This window comes from Trichechus manatus, unplaced genomic scaffold (genome assembly GCF_000243295.1).
Source record: "Trichechus manatus latirostris isolate Lorelei unplaced genomic scaffold, TriManLat1.0 scaffold00036, whole genome shotgun sequence".
NCBI lineage: Eukaryota > Metazoa > Chordata > Mammalia > Sirenia > Trichechidae > Trichechus > Trichechus manatus.
In genome coordinates this window covers 3,259,386-3,279,363 of record NW_004443972.1, presented here as the reverse complement: position 1 = coordinate 3,279,363, position 19,978 = coordinate 3,259,386, and the positions used below count along the sequence as shown (strand labels likewise).

Here is a 19,978-nt window from a genome sequence, read left to right as displayed (position 1 = left end):
AATTCATTTTATTTAAGAACTCATGATGACTGGGATGGAATTTGCTCAACAAATGTAATATAAAGAACTATAATGGGCCCAATTGCTTTAATTTTTGAGGAAGTAAATGCTTTTAAAATGCTATACTTGACATGAGATGTATGCTTTTTAGTCCTGTCCTCCTCCCATTGCTCATTCTTCACTTGACACCAGAATAATCTTCGTAGAACACAAACGTGATCAATCGTGCCCCCTCCCCCTTTAAAGCCCTACAGTAGTTTCCCGTGACCAGCATGCTAAAGTGCAAAGTCTTGACAAGGCTTGTCTAGAACCCCCTGCTTTTCTCTTCAGCTGTGTTTCTCTTTGTGGCTCTCCTTTGCGTGCTATTCTTTAGCCATTCTTCTCTCATGCTTCCTCTCTCCAAGCCTTGGTATATGCTATTCTCTCTGCCTCTGACATGCTCTCCTTCACCTTCCCCCATGTCACACACTTCTCCTTTGTTTAACTAATTCTTATTCATCATTCCCTGATCCTCACTCAAGCCCCCATCCCCATTAAACTAGGTCAGGGGCCCTACTCGGTGCTCCCTTATCCTAGCCCTTACCACCCTTTATTGTCCTTAATGTTTAATTAGTCATCTCTTTCAACAGAGCGCAGAGAATGGGCCTGCCTTAGTCACCATTATGAGCACACGGTATCAATAAATATTTATTGAATAAATGATTATATCAATGATACCTCTAAGATCTACTGAACTGCTCTGTCAGAACTTATAAGAGGATCACACAAGAACTATTGATACCTGAATCAGGCTACTGTAGAAGCAGTTAAAATATGTTTCCCTTAGCCAAATTCCTCATCTTGGCCTACAGGAGGCAGTGACACTGTCACCTGGAAGCCCTCTGCGACCTGAAGCTCCTTGCGTCACTCAGAATGGGCTGTCAGTCTTCTCGCTCGGAGCTATTTGGGCAACTCTCCTAAGCCACTACCTGGGAGTTCTTAAAATATGATTGTCCTGGGTTAGTCATGGATCAAAAGTGCCCTGTGTGTTCAAAATGAAACTGAAGCTAACGTATTCACTTCCTTAACCACGGACCGAGAGGCATACCTTTGGCACAGATTTTGGTTGCTTCTAGGAATCAGTTTCTTGCTGATCACAGCATGCAAAATGTGGCTGTATTTTACATGGGTATATGCTCCCCAGCTGATTCCCTTAAGGCAGTGTTTTCAAATTTCATTTTATTCCCCCTCCCCATGCCAAGAGGCAGTTGGTAATGTCCGGGGCCATTTTTTATTCTCATGACTTGAGAAGGGGCTACTGGCATTTGGTGGGTAGAGGCCAGGGATGATGTTAAACATCCTACAATGCACAGGACAATCCCCACAACAATGAATGATCCAGCCCAAAATGTCAATAGTGCCGAGAATGAGAAATTCTATACTGAGGTAACACTCTGTAGCCACCTTGGTTCACAAGACCTGTTGCTGTTGTGTACCATCAAGTCGATTCTGACTCCTAGCAACACTATAGGACGGAGTAGAACTGCCCCATAGGGTTCCCTAGGCTGAAATCTTTACAGGAGCATATCTCCAGGTCTTTACTCTGGAGGAGTGCCTGGTGGGTTTGAACCGATGACCTTCTGGTTAGCAGCCAAGCACTTAACCACTGCACCACAAGGGCTCCTTCGGTAAGAACTTGGACCTACTTATCTGTGGTGCTTTCTAAGATGTGCGGAAACAAAGCAGAAGACTGAATTAAAGAACAGTAAGAGAAGGCTGTCGTTCTTCTGTATGTGACTAGAAAGAGATTCACAGTCTGTCTCTAAAGTAGAATAACTCAATTTAGGGAGTTTTCCTCATTAGATCGCAGTCCTAGATCCATGAATCCCCTGTAGAAATCCCATAAGGCAAAGCACTAGGCATGGAATTAAACAGACTCTTGAATTTGAAAAGGAGTTTTGGTGAAATCAAAACCGTATTTGTTTTTCACAGTGAAAATGTTCAGGTCATTTTCTTTTCCTTAGAGTATAACCATTTGGACAAAAATATCCATTTGAAATGCAGGTGAAATGTAAACTGCTACTCTTCTACACAGACAATCCAGTGTATTTATACTTAATCCATAAAGGCATGATGTTACAAAACACATTTGTATATTATGAAGCCATGTGGCATCAAATTTTCCAATTTATAGACAGCTTTGTATTTACATAACAAATTATTAAATCAACCATTTTTCCGGTTTATAAAAGGTCACTGAGGTACACACACAGTGTGTATAAAAGCAGATAAGGCTGATAATACATATTTACAATAAATACAAATTAATCTTTCATATTTGAAGATAATGCTTTTTATATATTTGTTTCTATATCAGACTCCTCACTGTTAGCAGGATTTCCCATGCTTGAGTTGTTTATTGCTTTTTGGCTCACTGATTTAATATTCACTTCTGGGTTGTTTACACATATGAATTTCTAATGTTCTTATTTCTTTGGCTAATGCAAACATGATAGAGTGAATGAAAGAAAAAGAGAAACTAATTCATGATTACAGATCTGGCTGGGGACATTTTTTGTTCACAGCCCCCAAATGATGCACAACTCACCTCATACACGACATGAAAGCCTTGAGTCTCGCATTACAGCATGTGGGCATGAACAGGCAAAGTAAACAAGAGACCAGATTTTAGGTAAGGTCTAGAATTTTAGCTTCCCCTCCACCCCACAGAAAGGCAATGTCACCAACATCTGAAACATCTTAGATTTTACAATCTTAATGCAAACTTGTGACTTGCAAGGGAAACACTGCAGACCACATGGAAAATTACCAAAGTTAAAATTACCAGTGTGTTATCAGGGTCTGAAACGAAAAAAGAATAATCTCATGGGATAACTCACTTGACACTCTTCATAAAATTTAAAGAAATTGAAATAACCACTCTCTGCTCCTCCCACAATCTGCTGCAAGGTTATGTTTAAATGAGAAGGCTGTGTTTACTTAAAAAACTGACATAGTAAATAAATAACTCAAAGGCAGGGTCCAAATGAAAGATTAAAACTGGCCCATGGTATCACAAGGGGTGAATATGCTCCTTAAAGCATTTTCATTCACAATGGGACTGAAAAGTACAAACCAAAAATGTTCCTTTAAATAAATAAAGGCCCCAGACTGCTTTTAATGGGACACGTAAGACAAATCACACAAGAGCTGCTCAGTTATTTTTCACTCATTTGAAATGATATTGAAAAACTACTTAAAGGTGTAGTTTATTCTCTTTGTGCTTCCTAGGATTGTTAAGAGGACACAAAATAAAATACATTTCCTTTTCCAGCAGGGGACTATTATGTTCTTTAAAGGAGCAAAATTTTTTCATTTTGTTTCCATTCTTGGATTTGTTTTTAAAAAAAGAAAAAAGACTTTTTTTTTTTTTTAAGGGAATAAAAAATTTAACAAGTAGAAGAGCGGGCTTTCATTTTTTAAAAAAAGGGAATTGGCTTTAATACAAAGAGAAAGAAAATGGCTCTATGGGCAAAATTCAAGTATGAGTGACTAATTTTTTAATTGTAAAGTAGGTGCAACATTTAAAAAAATGTTACAGCACTGCATGACCTGTAATGCTAACAATATTTACATTAACTGCTTACATGAAATCATAAAACTGTAAAATAAAGAGAGGAAAAAAGAAAAAGCCCATGTAGACTGAAACTACACCTAGCACCCACATCAAGCCATAAGCCACCAGTGAAATCATGGGCACAAACATACTTTACATGGTCTACTGATGTAAAGTATACATTGGTGGGAAGGTACAACTTAACTAGCTTAAGATATCAAAAAGGAGGGTTGGTCAACACAACCTCAGTCTGAAGACAGAAAAGGCTGAAAAAAGAAAACAAAAACAAAACTATACACACACTTATATGCACAGACACACCCCAACACACGAGCACACACGTGTCAATCTGTGGATAACAAACCACCATGTGGACAAACCCGTAGAAAAGCAGGCTGATGCAAAAATAAATAAATAAATAAAGGACAACATTAATGACTGAAACACACCAAACACATCAACTTGTAACAAAAATGTGTCAACTAAACTACACAAAAGTCACTGAACAAAGGACCGTGGGAGGCAGTCCTGCCACTGCAGGAAAGACAAAATGAATCTACCCCCAAAAGGAAGGGTTCCTGCCTCCAGGCCGTGAAGCCTAGTGTAGCCAGTTGCATTCCATTGGGCTTAGGGGTAAGTAGGGGTTAGGATGGGAATGGAAAGGACAGGGAGACGCAGGAGATGCAGGAGACTGGGAAGAACTAAGAGCTGTTGCTATCAAAAGTGAGCCCAGGTGGCGCGCTCTGTGCTGTGACCCCAAGAAACCAACTTGAGGAATGACCTTGGTCTCCTTTTTTCCTGAGTTACTGGAACTCTGCTACATCACAGGACTGAGGCATTTGGGGTAGATGAGAGAGGAGGAGACCCGGAGGTGGTGGGCACTGGGGACTTGAGAGCCTGCTATTGGATAGCCTTTCAGCAGCCTGGGCATGATGCGGCTGAGTGAGGCCCAGGCTAGAGGGTAAGGCAGCGCTCACTAGGGGTTTAAGGTGGGGGCTGGTGGTTCTAAGAATAAAGGGATAATGAATCCCTTCTTTTGACGATCCATCAACTGAAGTCAGGCTGGAGGCCTGCAACTATGCTTCACTGCCTGGGAGATACGGTTATACCACCACTACATTGTGAAAAAAAAGACAGAAAATAATGTTGTGCTACATTTCTTATTAATTACCTTGTACTTTACAATGGCTCACAGTTTTAGGTTTGTCTATGTGTAATGTAATTTTTTCTCTAGATTTGTTTCACTGTTTTTTTTTTACTTAATATAATATAAATAATTTGGTTAATAGATTTAACCTGCACATTTCAGCCACATTAATATATATAAGAATCTGCTAATGGTATAAATAATTCTTTAAATAAAATAAATCTGATATGTTACATAATACTGATAAAAATTACCATTGTTAATAGTTTTATAAGCCACCTTCTGGTTTAAGTAATACTGATGAATGGATATGAAAATTGCTGTGATGATTCATATTTATTTTTGCCACTACCAAAAAAAAAAAAACGGAATCATAATCAACCTTAACTCTGATACTGGTTTCAATGGGGCCTTTGCCTCCATGTATGCAAACAGAAAGTTTTACCTTGTCGGATATAGTTTGCCAAAAAACTCAGTTCTGATCATCAATGGTGGTGCAGTATAAGCAATCGAGTTCAACAGGTGGCTATGACACGTTACCTACAGAAATGGCTGAATAAAATATTACATCTAAGATTTTTTTATAAAACCTATTCTACTTTAAAACTTAGGTAAAAAAAATATGCAACAAATGGTTGCAGTTTCTGAATTCTTAATTTAGACCTGTGAGCCCTCATCCCTTTAGAAACTGGTAAGATTGCAATTTCCTAGACACCCGAAATCGAGTCCAGTGCTTCCAGGCAAGTTCATTCCAAACAGACAATATAAATGAACACTCAGTGGTGTGAAGTGTATGTCATAATTCAGGTATTACATCATCATGCCTTTTCTCTGCTGTTAAATACAAAAACAGCATCTTTTACATTATCATAGAAAAGCATTTAGGTTGTATTTTTATTTATCACTTTACACTGGTAGTCTCTGGTAAGTGTACTCAATAGAAACCAAAGAATTTTGTACACTATTTCTTTGTACAATAAAAGATAAAGTGTGCATTAGGTACGCTTGTACATGACAATATTGTACAATATTTACATTTCTGATATCACCATGAAATTCTGTATTTTCTATATACAACATTGAAAATTCTTCAGAAACATTTGGACTATTTCTTATAATCACAATTTCAGTATTATAGAAAAAAGAGTTTCTCAGTAATCTCTTGACCATCCACAACTACCATCTTTCAGGGATTTTTGATTTGTTTTTCCAGCATTCATGATCCTTCCTGATCAAAAAATATTGTATCACTGTTTCTTTTAGCACCCTGTGGTGGTGGTAGCTATCTGCCATAGTATAAATATTGATCTAACCGTGGCTATATCAATACCTATGTACAGATATATCTGTGCACGTTCCATTTGATAAACACTGCGCATTAATGGAGTAGTCCCTGTTATCTGGAGATCTTCCTCCTCTTGGGTTTGGGGGGTCTCATTTGTCTGTCTCCCTGTGGGATTTGGTGAACCTGGAAATAAAGAAGTGAAAAAAAAAAAGAGGTTAAAATAGTAAACAGGATACAATTTCTGACAAAAAGCAGGGTAGGGGACAGGGTCTGGCTCTCATTTTCAATCACTGATATCCTTGAGGCATTTAAATTTTCACCAAGACTCTGATCTCAGTGTGCCTACAGCCACTGCAGAGAATGAGGACTCCTAGAAACCCATAAGCAGAGAAACACTCTGAGGACTCCAGTAAACAGTGGGACACAAAAGATGACTGGAGAAAATCAAGTGGGAAATGTACTATGCAGTTGCTACATCCACTGCACATTTAAGACAAAATAAAGCCTTCCCCATCAGAGATCTGTCCCTAGATCACCAATTTCATTACCACCTGGAAAAGTAATTACATAGCAAGCATGTTTTCATCTTCACTTCATCACCCTACTTATTTTACAACTCTTAAGAAGGGTCAAAAATGATAAGGATATGTACACATAGCTCAGCTCAAGGATGTTTGTTTATGAGAAGAATAGGATGGAAAATAGAATACCACTACCATCTGTTGGCAGATCTGAGCTTGTGTAGTCTGGAAAGACCAATTAATACAGCTGTCTATGTACTAATGTAGGAACTAGCAGCAGTTAGGGCTGTGTATCAGACTGAACAGGGGTTGAGTAGCATCAGAGCATGACTACCAGGTATTAGAGAGCAGGTATAGTTTTGAGGGGCAGAGGGGCAAAGGGTAAGTGCTAGGGAGGGATCAGTTACCCCTCATTGTGTTATGGCTACTGATGGGAGGAGGCAAGGTCAAGACCCAGGAATGCAGAATGGGTCCAAGGAAGTGATGTAGAAAATGCATAACATCCAGCTCTCTTCGAGGGGGTGGGGGTGGGGGAAGAAGGGGACACAAGCCCATTGTAGCATTTGCCAATTTCAGTTGAGGAAATACTTCCAACACGGCCAATTTCAAGCTACCAATATGATATCGTGGAACTCAGAGCTGGGAAAAGATGTGCACAATCAGCTCTCAGGATCTGCTACAGCTGTCTCCACCACACTATTAGCCTGTATTTCTGTATAAAACATATGGAACTTACAATGTTTCCAGCTGTAACAGAAATCTCATAGGAGAATGGTTTTTACAGGAGGAAGAGTGAAAATCAACCCAGGAACTCTTTCAACTGTAATTAGTCTTGTTTGTACCATTAAAAGCAGTCACGGTGTTCAATAAAGCAAACTTTACTGCCATCCACAAAACAAGTAAAATTCACCAGTTGAGTTTAGATCAAGAGTGTTCAGAACTCTCATATCCTTTCTACCTCAATTATATGTTTAAAAATAATGTTTAGACAACACCAACGGCCAATGCTATTCAGGCCAAATACAGAAAGCTTTTTAAAAATAGTATTTAAACTTTTAAAATTATGTTTATAAGTTTCTTAAATTGCCTTTTCCCCTCCAGTCTCTGGTAAGGAGTCCTGGTGGCACAGTGGTTAAGTGCTCACCTGCTAACCGAAAGCTTGGTGGCTCGAACCCACCAGCTGCTCTTCGGGGGGAGAAAGATGTGGCAGTCTGCTTCTGTAAAAATTACAGCCTTGGAAACCCTAATGGCGCAGTTCTACTCTGTCCTATAGGGTAGGTATGACTCGGAATTGACTCAACAGCAACATGTTTGGTTCAATGGGTTTTAGTCTCTGGTAAAGAGCCGTAACTGAGAGCTTTTCTAACTTGAGAAAAGAAGCTTTTATCAGAGATTGCACAGTGCTAATCTGTAGACCAAATGTAGTCTGAAGATGTGTTTCATTTAGCCATATCATGTCTTAATATTTTTAAAGTAGTAGTCAACACTAAGAACATGAAAAAATTTGCATAAAAATCTATGTTTTTAGCTTTTCATGAAAATGGGAATATCTTGCAACATGGGCATGGTTTCCCACATGGCTAAGAACTGCTGGAGCATGGACAAGGAGCTCCTTCTGGAGACAGCACATGCCCTCCAGGTTGCCACAGTCCCCATCACTCTTGACTGCTGCTGGCCACAAAGGCCAAATGTCCTAAGGCAAAGACTAGCAAGATGCTCCCCAAATCTATTTTCTCTTTTTCCTGGACAGACACACTGTATATATTTCCCAGTTCATTTGAGTTAAGAAGGCCATACAGTTGAGTCAGGTCAATGGAGTACGAGTGGAAGTGATAAGTTTCCAGGCCTGAACCATAAAACGTATCCCAACAGTGCTCTGTGAACCCTCTCTTCCAATAGGGTACTGTGAGGCCCTATAGAATGATGGACAGAGAATCTGGGTCCCTGAATAACTGCGTAGAGCAACCCCTTCTCCAACCAGCACTAGACCCAAGTGAGCAATAACCTTTACTGTTTTGAGCCTCAAGGAGCCCTGGTGGCACAGTGGTTAAAAGTGCTTGGCTGCTAACTGGAAGGTTGGTGGTTCAAACCCACCAGCCGCTCCACCGGAGCTTCTGTAAAGATTTACTGCCTTTGAAACTCTGTGGGGCAGTTCCACGCTGTCCTATAGTGTCACTATGAGTTTGAATCTACTCAGTGGTAATGGGTTTGGGTTGTGGTGTTCAGCCTCTGAGAGTGGGGGCTGGTAGTTGGCCTTCCTTGACCAATGCATTCTTGTTGGTATTTCTAAACCCACTTGAACTGCTATTTCTATTATACCTCACCGACTTCACTTATTGATATTACTTGTCTAGTCCTAGGCAGCATTAGGAGCCCTGGTGACACAATGTTTAAGGGCTTGGCTGCTAACCAAGAGGTCCGCAGTTCAAACCCACCCAGTAGCTCTGAGGGATAAAGACCTGGCAATCTGCTCCCATAAAGATTACAGCCTAGAAAACCCCGTGGGGGCACAGTTCTACTCTGTCACATGGGGTTGCTATAAGTCGAAATTGACACAACAACACACCACTACAGTAACACCAACAGAAGGCATTTGGGAATCCCTGAGTGGAGCAAAGGGTTAAGGTGCTATGCTGCTAACCAAAAAGCTGGTGGTGTGGACACACCCCAGAGATGCCTTGGAAGAAACGCCTGGTGATCTGCTACCGAAAGTTCACAGCCATGAAAACCCTATGGAGTAGTTGTACTCTGTACACATGGGGGTCACCATGAGTCAGAATTGACTCGACGACAACTGGTTTGGTTTGATTTTGGTTAGAGGGCATTTGAGTTGGCAGTTTCTGCTCTAGATTTTTCCTATGTAAGGAAATTTAATCTCTCAGGGTCTCAATTATTCTATCTGTGGAATGAGGGTGTTAGATTATAAAATCTCTAAAGCCCATACCCATCTCAACATTCTGTAAATCTGTCATTCAAATAGTCATCAGATGGGATGTTTGGATTCAGATAATCTTGTTAACACAAAGTATCAGGGAAAAAAATTACCTTCTGTTGTTGAATAGACTTAGATAATTCACATTTTTGAGAGATTATCAAAATTATATTTTGAGTGTTTACATTAGCCAATATGTGAATTAGAGGATAATGATTAAACATCTCACATTCAGTGTCATTTTATGCAGAGCTCAATGAAAATGTAAAGAAAAAGTAAAGACACTACTCAAAAACCAGAGTTATTGGCATTAAATAATTTAACAACAAAATTATGTGCCAAATGTTTGATGTTTTAGGTAACAGTAGAAAGGAAATACGAGTTGGTCTCGACCCAACTGTTCAATTTCACTTTTCTGTTCCACAGACAGAGTGAAATTTACATTATTGAATATTTAGACGATGGTAATGGCCACTGCTATTCAGGGTCAAATGCAGAAAGCTGTTGTTTGAACTTCAATATTTTCCTGCTCTAAGTTTAAATGAATGTTATGTTGGAAAAACAAAAGTTAACTTATCTCAAAAAAAAGACATAGTTGCCACTGCTAGGTTATTCTTTAAAAATTACTTTGCATCCTTGTTGATATCTGTCTTTTTTCTAGCCTAGTAATTTAATACTGACTGCTACAACTTGAGTTGCTTGACAATATTCCAGAGATTTTACCAAAAAGTGTAAAACAATTTATTTTCAAAAAAGCACAGCATAATGGAAAAATAAATTAACTTACAGTCCCAGACATTTTGTCCAGTTCACTCATGGCCTCATGAATAGCAGCTTCTAAATGGTTATTTAGCTTTCCACTTCTAGAATTAATGAAAACAACATACCAGATTAATAAAGTAAAGAAACAATATCTCAATTTAATTTCCTAATCAGAAAACAAAAGTACCAGTTCCACCAGAGAAAGTCAATTTATATTCACATTTGACAAATTCAGATAACAAAACATCACTCTGGGTTTCTCCACTGAATACTAATGATAAAGTCACAGACCTATTTTTAAAAAATGAACACATGAGGTGGGGGAAATGAATTCTTTCTCCTTCACATACTTCTTCCACAATCTGGTGTAAATTTGGAAGAAAGTTGGGCCGCAGGCCTTCTTCCCACAAATGCAGCTCACGTTCTCACAGGTGTGAGCTTTGTCTCTCAGGCAGTCAGGCTGTGTGGCTTGGGAAGGGCGAGGGGCTGAACTGCAGGCTCTGGCCACTAGGGAGCTCCCTCTCCTCTCTCTGAGCACTGTGGCATCTGAAGTTCGGCAAGAGAAGGCTAAAATCCTGGTGCACATTCTAGGTGAGAAACAGCTTACCTCACTGCACCTGAGGTTCTGTGCCTGGGCCCACCACATTTTCCTAAAAACCAAAATGATGTAACTATTTGAACAGATAAAATGACAGTCTCAGAATGTCTATCACTTGTCTGACCTTTTCATCACACGTTTGGTCTGAATAACACACACGTTGTACATCTGCCATTTTTGAAACTTACATCTTATGAAGCTATTGAACTGATTACTAAAATCAGTCAAATCCAGACTAATACTTCTGCAGTTATTGTACCTTTTGCCTATTCTGACTGTTAACTTATTTTTCCTCCTTTATGCATATGGTGGCACAGTGGTTCAGCACTTGGCTGCTAACCAAAAGGTCAGCGGTTTGAACCCACCAGCTGCTCTGCAGGAGAAATGTGGCAGAAGCTTCTGTAAACATTATAGCTTGGAAACCCTATGGGGCAGCTCTGCTTAGTCCTATAGGATTGCTATGAGTTGGAATTCATTCGACAGCAATGGGTATGCATATAAATAATTACCCAATTATTTTGAGTACGAAGGTGATTCATTTCATTTATCCTGTTCTGACAACTACTGGAAAAGCTGCAGAGATAAACTTTTTTCATAACAGGCTGTTAACATGGCTTTCTAAGAGTTAAGTCTTATCTCAGCCTCTATGTGGAGATGGGAAATTTGCAGTTGTGGGAGAATTTGGCTCACAATCTCATTTAGTTTGACTACCATAGTTTATAAAAACATTTTTGAACTTGAACGCCTTTAGATGAGGCCTTTCAGTTTATCACTGTCCTCATCAGGATTCATTCTCATACACCAGGACTGGAAAATTTACATATTTTGTTTCTGTCTAGTTCTTGGAGAACTCTGGGTTTTCAACCCCTGAGTAGCATATTGCTAGACAAATAGTGGATGCCCATATATTTGCTAAATAAAAATATTTGCCAAAGCTGGCATGGATTGTACTTGAACTCTGGAAAACATATATGCACTTAAGGCAGTTTAACTGAAAGAAAAAAATTAATGTATTGATTTTAACCACATCATAAGGATGATACAGCACCCATCCTACCTCCCCCGACCTTTTGCTGGCCTGTAAGTTAGCCTCTACCTTTTATATTTTTCCCAATTATTTTTAGAAATTTAAAAACTGCAGAAGAGTGCATAGAAAAAAATTAACAACTCTCCAATACACACTTCCCAGATCTATTAATAAACTATATACTTTTACATACAAGGCTTTTTTACTTAAAAAAATAAAGTTCCCATTTGTCACCAATCCCCAGTACCATTTCTCCCCCCCCCAAGCCTTCTCCCCAAAGGCAACTTTGTTGTATATCCTTACTGTCCATTTTTATATCTTACATGTTATATCCATGAACAGTAGATAGTACTGTTCTATGTGTTTTATGTACACATAAAAGGTGCCAAGATATACATATTCTGCAACTTTGTTCCTGTTATCGTTGTTTTTGAGCAATGTTTAAATTAATATAATCTCCTCGTTCCTTCTAACTGGTATACTGTACGTATTTCATCATGTATATACTGTCTTTTATTTATTGAACCATTTCAGTTTTAAGGCGCCTTGGTTATCTTGTGGACTCAGTTTGAATTGTTTTCCAGTGAGGGGTTTGCTAAGCATAATCCTGGGAGGCTGGGTGGGAATCCAGTCCTTGGACACTGCAGGGTCAGCTAAGGTTGGCTGAAGCTGGGCCAGGGCCTTTTTTGTGGGCTGATGGCCAGGGTCCTGACAGTATCACACAACTGCCTAGCTGCCCAGCAATATCACACAAGTGTAATGTGTTAAGTAGATAGACATACCCATAATATTTCTTTTGTATTGAGAAGTATGAACAAGTTTTCAAAGGCATTTATTTTTTATGCATTTGACTGTAAGATCTTAACAGTTAAAAAATGACTACACAAAGTTCTAAATATCTAAAAAGAAGCTAAAATGTTTCAACGAAAAACCATCAGAGTACCTTCGTTCTCTCACGGTTTTATCTTAATAACAAAAATGGCTACTATCTATTGAAAATCTACCATATTCCAAGAACTGTGTTAAATTTCTCTGTCTCTCTCTGTCTCTATATGATTTCATTTAATCCTTGTGACAATCCTATAAAGTAGGTATTGCTACAACTGATTGCATACAGTATTATGCAATCAGTTTAGGGAAAATCGTTGTATACAGTACTATGCAACTTTTAGGGAAAATTGGGGAAATATCTGTCTTCTGCATTGTTGTAATGAAGAAGATGGATATTTAACTACAAATAGTTTTCAAAAGTAATAAACAGAAAGAGCCATGAAAAATTGTTTCCTAACTATGAAAAATTACAATAGCATCACTGTTAAATTACAAAATGATTCAATAACATTATTTGTTGAATGAAAAGATAGAATGTTAGGAGTTTTGTCGTTTCATTCTTTAACAAGTTATTTAAAATGTTCGTAAACCCTTGTATTAATTTACGCTAAATTATTAGAATATTCTTCCTTTTACAAACTTACAAAATAGTAGAGGGAGAAGTGACTACTTCGGGAAGAGAGAATAAATACATAGATATGGGGAATGAAATCACAGTAGATTCTTATTATTTGTGGTAGTTATGTTCTATAACATCACCGCAAACACTGAATTAGTGAATACTAAACCATTGCTCCTGGGGAAATACATGGTTAGGTTCCTGCAAGCCTCTGGTCACAACATTTTCACCAACTGATTAGTACGTAACCTTGTTTTATGTGTGTTTCTGTTTAAAGACATCTTATCTAACATATATTTTGTTTCATTAACATTGAACTCACAGTCAACAGTTGTAACTCAAGCCTGAATGAAGATTATTCAACGTTTTCTCTGGAAGGCACATAACGGCCTTCTTGCACTTAGAACACTAGACAATCCCTCAGCGTTATGCTTGGGGGCCATTTCAAACAGTGAGATCACCAACAAAAAGCCTAAAAATTTGAAAAACGTGGTACTAAATATACCAACAAAAGGACACTCGTTTACATATGAGAGCTGAAACAAGAAGGCAAAGCATCGCTTTGTTCAATCTCAGCTGAGAATGTGTGCGTCAAGCAACTCAAATTTTTGACTGCTCTGTGTATGTCTGCGAATGACTGTGAGTACTGATTTTGGGGTAACAAATAAATTTTAGTGTACAGGTGAATTTGCAAGTACACAATCCACGAGTAATGAGTATTGACTGTACTTTAATATATCATGAGAATCAAGAGATAAAGAGAGACTCTCCTAGATATCAAATCTACAAAGAATATTTCTACAGTAACTGGCCAGGTTAGGGAAGAAGGAAATGGAAAAACTCCATGAGTTCATGAAATGAACAATTAGTCAAAATCCAGTCTTCCAGTCCAGAGAGCCTCCCTGTGGAGTCTCTTTTACTATTTTCTATTCCCTGCTGACATTTAATAATAAACATTTTTACTAATGGACACTCTAAAACCTACTTGATTAAGCACTAGATGTTCATATAATCACATTTCTAATTATTAATGGAGATAATTGCCACTTCTCATTTCATTGCATGTATTGTCATATGTTATCCTTATCTCCACTAATTTAAAAAAAAAAAAATCCAGGTATGTATCGGTGAATGGTACAAGAAATAAGAGGGAAGAGAAATTGCATCTTGCTCTACACTGTCAGTTTAGAATCTGAGTACCTTGATGTAGAAAGAACAAATCTGGGTGGGATCTAAATAGAATCCTAGACTCTGAAACTCATAGAGAAAGTATGAAGATTTAAGGAAATTTAACATGCTAAGCGTTATTTCTTGGTTTTAAAGTGAAAGTGTGATTTTTTAGTCACTTAATCATTTTCCAGCTGCACAAAAAAATCAGGTTACCAAATAAATTTATATGGACATATAGACAGAAGATTTGATCCTTCATTTACAGAAAAATCATAACATATTTAAAATCGGTGGAATATTTTCTTTAATGAAGCTATTTCCAATTTTAGGTACAAAGTTACCCTGAGTAGTATGTTAAATAAATATGTTAATATTTCTTTTGTGATTATATACATCAGTTTAAAGATATTTATTTATCTACAGTTTGACTGTAGGACAGTGAGGATTAAAATGACTACACAAAGTTCTAAACATCTAATCTGGCAGTAGAATGTTTAAGCTGAAAAAACATCAGATAATTTTGTTTCTTTCACCTGTATCTTTATAATACATATAGCTATTTACTAAATACTATGTGCAAAGCGCTGTGCTAAGGTTCTCTCTCTATTATTTCATTTAATTCTTATAACAATCCTAAGAGGTAAGTATTAATATTATCATTTTAGAAATAGGAATTTAAGCTCAGAGAAGTTAAGAAATGTATCCAAGGGCACACAGCTATGATGTGGCAAAAACAAGATTTGAACCCAGGTCATTATGATCTCTTAACCATCTTGTTTCAAATGCACCTTCCTTTTTTCAGCCTCTTCCCCTCAGTCTACAAAAGCAGTAAATCTTTGTGATTTAAAAAATTCTTCTATTGTATTTCCCAGGAACTTTTCACATGAAGAGTAGAAAGAAGAATAAATATTAGTTCTCTTGATTGCGTTATTCTTATTTACTCTTCAACCTGTGGACAGTTTTTACAACCAATACTCTATTGGAAACTGCTTTCACTAAGGTTACCAATGGACTTCAAACTGCCCAGTCCAACTGAAAATTTTTAGTTCTCATCTTACTGGATCTCCATTGATCATTCTATCATCCTGGAATTCTTTCAGTCTTTGGCTTCCAAGACTCTACTTCCCCTGATTCTCCTCCTCCTTTTGACCATTCTTTTCATGTTTTTCATTCTCCTTATTAAATTTTCAAATGCCCCAAAGTTCAATCCTCAGCCCACTGCTCTTCAGACTGTTCAAAGTATCTGTGTGCTCTCAGCCTTTTTTTTTTTTTTTAACATTTTTCCAAAATTTTATTTTGTTGCTGTTGTTGAGAATATCCACAGCAAAACATAGCAATTCAACAGTTTCTACAGGTACAATTCAGTGACATTGATTACATTCTTCGAGTTGTGCATCCATTCTCACCCTCCCTTTCATCACTCATTAACATAAACTCACTGCTCCCTAAGGTTCCTAGCTAATCTTTCGAGTTGCTGTTGTCACTTTGATCCCATATAGATAGTTCTTAAAAGAGCATAATGCTCAAGGCAGACATTTATTATTAGTTAAGTTAAACTATTGTTTGATTTTAAGATTTAAGGGGATATTTTTGGTTTAAGCTTTGAAGATTATCTCAGGGCAATAGTTTCAGGGGTTCATCAAGCCCCCATGGCTCTAGAAAGTCTGGAGTCCATGAGAATTTGAAATTCTATTCTGCATTTCCCTGCTTTTGATCAGGATTCCACACATTCCATATCTTCCTCTTATTCCTGACTCTCCTTCTTCCTCTGTTGCTCCAGGAAAATAGAGATCAATTGTCATGCCTTGGATGGCTGCTTGCAAGCTTTTAAGACCCCAGGCGCTACACAGCAAACTAGGAGATAGAACAGAAGTGCTAAACACATTATTAGGCCAATTAACTGGAATGTCTCATGAAATCATGACCCTAAACCTCCAAAGCAAAGAACCAAATCCCATGAGGTGTTTGGTTGTACACAAGCAGCCTCAGCACCTACTCTTTTTTATGTTGTTGTTGTTGAAACATATCTATCACATAACTTTTGCCAGTTCAACTTTTTACAGGTATACAACTTATTGACAGCAATTATGATAATGGGCTGTGCAACCCTACCCTTAATCAATGCAATTTTTCCATCACCATTAACCCCTCCTTTCTCCTTCCCTACCACCCCTGGTAACCACTAATAAACTTTGGTCTCCATATATTTGCCTTTTCTTGTTTTCTTATATAAGTGAGGTCATACTGCCTATCCCACAGGCACCCCAAATCATCATGTTCAAAACTGCATGCAGCAGTTCCCGATGTACTCTTCATTTCAGTCAGTGCTTCCACCACCCACCAAGTCACCCACACTAAAAAGTCAGAGTTGTCCTTGGTGCCTCACTGTTTTGCACATTCCACTCAATCGCCAAGTTCTGTCAATTTTACCTCCTAAATATTTCTGGACCACATTATTTCTCATTCAAACTCATTACCCCTCTGCTTGTTTGAGTCCTCATCCTCCTTTGTCTGGACTTCTGCCACGGCCTCCTGAACAATCTCCCTGTCTCCAATATTGTTCCCTTAAAATGTATCCTCCACGCAGCCATATCTAAAGTAAAAACCACCTGCCCCCTTCGGGCATTCCCAGTAGGAAAAAGGATCCTCTTGGCCCTTACTGGGCCCTTCAAGATCTGGTTCCAGCATCTCCAGCTGCATCTCTTATAACTTCCTGCCTAACATTTCACAGTCCATAAATCCAAACTGCTGATTTCATCTAAATGCAATCCCACTCCACCCCATCTTTTCCATGTTTCCTTTGCTTGGCTGATACCTATGTAATTAACGTGTAAGATTGGCTCAGATATTATCTCCTCTAGGAAGTCTTCCCTTACCTGGGATTAATGATCTTTTGCTATGATCCCAAAATACACTATACATATCACTATCATTGTAATTTTCACATTATAATTATTTGTTTCTGGTTCTGTCTCCTTCACTAAATAGTTAGATCCAGGGACTGTAGCACTGTGCCTGGTACAGACTCTTTTTTTCTTCTAAATTAGTGTCTTTTATTGGGGAATAAATAAATGATTGGGATCAACACATCACTTATTAACTATGTGACCCTCAACTAATGACGTAAGCAATTTGAGTTTAAGTTTCCTCATTTGTAAATTGGCATGGTAATTCTGACTCATCTTGTGGTTGGGAGGATAAAAGAATGGATTTGAAACCACACTTATAAAATGTAAAGCATTCTACTGGGCACCTATAAGGCAATACAGTCTAGTTAGACAACAGTATGATAAATAAAGTTCTTGTTGTTAGTAACATTTGCTTCATATTGTTTCCTTTTACCTCTCCAATCCAAACTCTAAGTTTATGGTTATCACGAGGAGAAGTTCCTTTAGGTAGTACCATTTAGGGCCCATATTAGTTCACCAGAAATAGTAAACCAATTCTGAAGAAAAAATTTTTAAACTGCTGTTTGTTACTCATTACCTTTCAGAAACTGCTTAACAGCAAATGTATGAGAAAAATCCAGTTCATTTCAAGGTGGTTCATCTAAATATTTGTAGTAGTTATTTCATTTCTCTGTTAATCAACTGTTTTGGATATTTTGCACATAATCAAGTTAACTATTTCAATGGAGGAAACATTTTCTTTGGAACAGAAAGAAAAGGTCCTGTTGAATATTCAACAGCAAACAACCCATTGCAAATTTGTGATGTAGGTAATTTGCAATATCCCTCCTTTTATCCAGACCATGTGTTGATTTAACAGGCCTTGCCCTACTACTAAGCTCTGCAGAGGCGAGTGTCACTTCAGTCAGAGTAGAGGGAACCTAGATCACTGAGTTCCTTATCAGACCTATAGCAAAGTTTGTCTGGCAATCCACTTGGCCCTTGCCACAACTGATGCCAACTTGCTACCATCCAAAGGAGTCCTGGACACAAAAGCACAGGAGTTTGTCCTTTGTGGTTGTCCCGTTTATATAAGACATCATAGTGAGGTGGCCACCACTCATCTGTCAGTTTGTCGTACTGTGGTGGCTTGCATGTTGTTGTGATGCTAGACGCTATGACATTGGTATTACAAATGCCAGCAGGGTCACCCATGGTAGACAGGTTTTCAGCAGAGCTTCTAGACTAAGAAAGACTAGGAAGAAGGACCTGGTTGTTTATTTCTGAAAAAATTGGCCAGTGAAAACCTTATGAATAGCAGCGGAACATTGTCTGATATAGTGAGGGAAGATGAGCCCCTCAGGTTGGAAGGCACTCAAAATACAACTGGGGATGAGCTGCCTCTTCAAAGAACCAAAAACCAAAAAAAAAACAAAGAAGAGTTCTCAAAGAACAGTTGACTTTAATGACATGGATGCAGTAAAGCTTTCTGGACCTTCATTTGCTGATGTGGCACAACTCAGAATGAGAAGAAACAGTTGTAAATATCCATTAATAATTGGAATATGGAATGCATGAGTCTAGGAAAATTTGAAGTCGTTAGAAATCAAATGGAACACATAAAGATCGATATCCCAGGCACTGGTGAGCTAAAATGGACTGGTATTGGCCATTGTGAATCAGACAATCATATGGTGTACTCTGCAGGGAATGACTGGGAATGATAAATTGAAGAGGAATGGCATCGCATTCATCGTCAAAAAAAATTTCAAGATCTAGCCTTTAGTACAACGCTGTCAGTGATAGGGAAATACCCATATGCCTACACGGACGACCAGTTAATATAACTATTATTTAAATTTATGCACCAACCACTAATGCCAAAGATGAAGAAATTGAAGATCTTTACCAACTTCTGCAGTCTGAAATTGATCAAACATGCAATCAAGATGCATTGATAATTATTGGTGACTGGAATGCGAACGTTGGAAACAAAGAAGGATTGGTAGTTGAAAAATATGGCCTTGGTGATAGAAATGATGTCTCAGAGTGCATGACAGAATTCTGCAGGACCAACAACTTCTTCATTGCAAATACCTTTTTCAACAACACAAACGGTGACTATAGACGTGGACATCACCAGATGGAACACACAAGAATCAAATCCACTACAACTGTGGAAAGAGGCAATAGAGAAGCTCAATATCATCAGTCAGAACAAGGCCAGTGGCTGACTGTGGAATAGACTATCAACTGCTCCTATGCAAGTTCAAGTTGAAGCTGAAGAAAATTTAAAAAAGTCCACGAGAGCAAAAATACAACCATGAGTATATTCCACCCAAATTTAGAGACCATCTCAAGAACAGATTTGACGCATTGAACACTAATGACCAAAGACCAGACAAGTTGTGGGATGAAATCAAGGACATCATATGTGAAGAAAGCAAAAGGTCTTTTTAAAAAGACAGGAAAGAAAGAAAAGACCAAAATGCATGTCAGAAGAGACCCTGAAACTTGCTCTTGAACACAGAGCAGCTACAGTGAATGGAAGAAATGATGACGTAAAAGAGTTGAACAGAAGATTTCAAAGGATGGCTTGAGAA

At 38.2% G+C, this 19,978-nt stretch overlaps 1 protein-coding gene across 7 annotated transcripts in view; it reads right to left on the bottom strand.

The window, feature by feature from the left end:
• Positions 1 to 3,952: 3,952 nt before the first annotated feature.
• MBD5 (methyl-CpG binding domain protein 5) overlaps positions 3,953 to 19,978 on the bottom strand; it is a 154,585-nt gene continuing 138,559 nt past the window's right edge. For all 7 annotated transcript variants that reach the window (XM_023730371.1, XM_023730375.1, XM_023730377.1 and 4 more), the window contains 2 exons: positions 10,268 to 10,343; positions 3,953 to 6,210 (listed from right to left, as the gene is read on the bottom strand). In XM_023730371.1, coding sequence (XP_023586139.1) covers positions 6,139 to 6,210; positions 10,268 to 10,343 — 148 coding nt within the window. In that variant the 3' untranslated portion in view covers positions 3,953 to 6,138. The remainder of the gene's footprint in view (positions 6,211 to 10,267; positions 10,344 to 19,978) is intronic.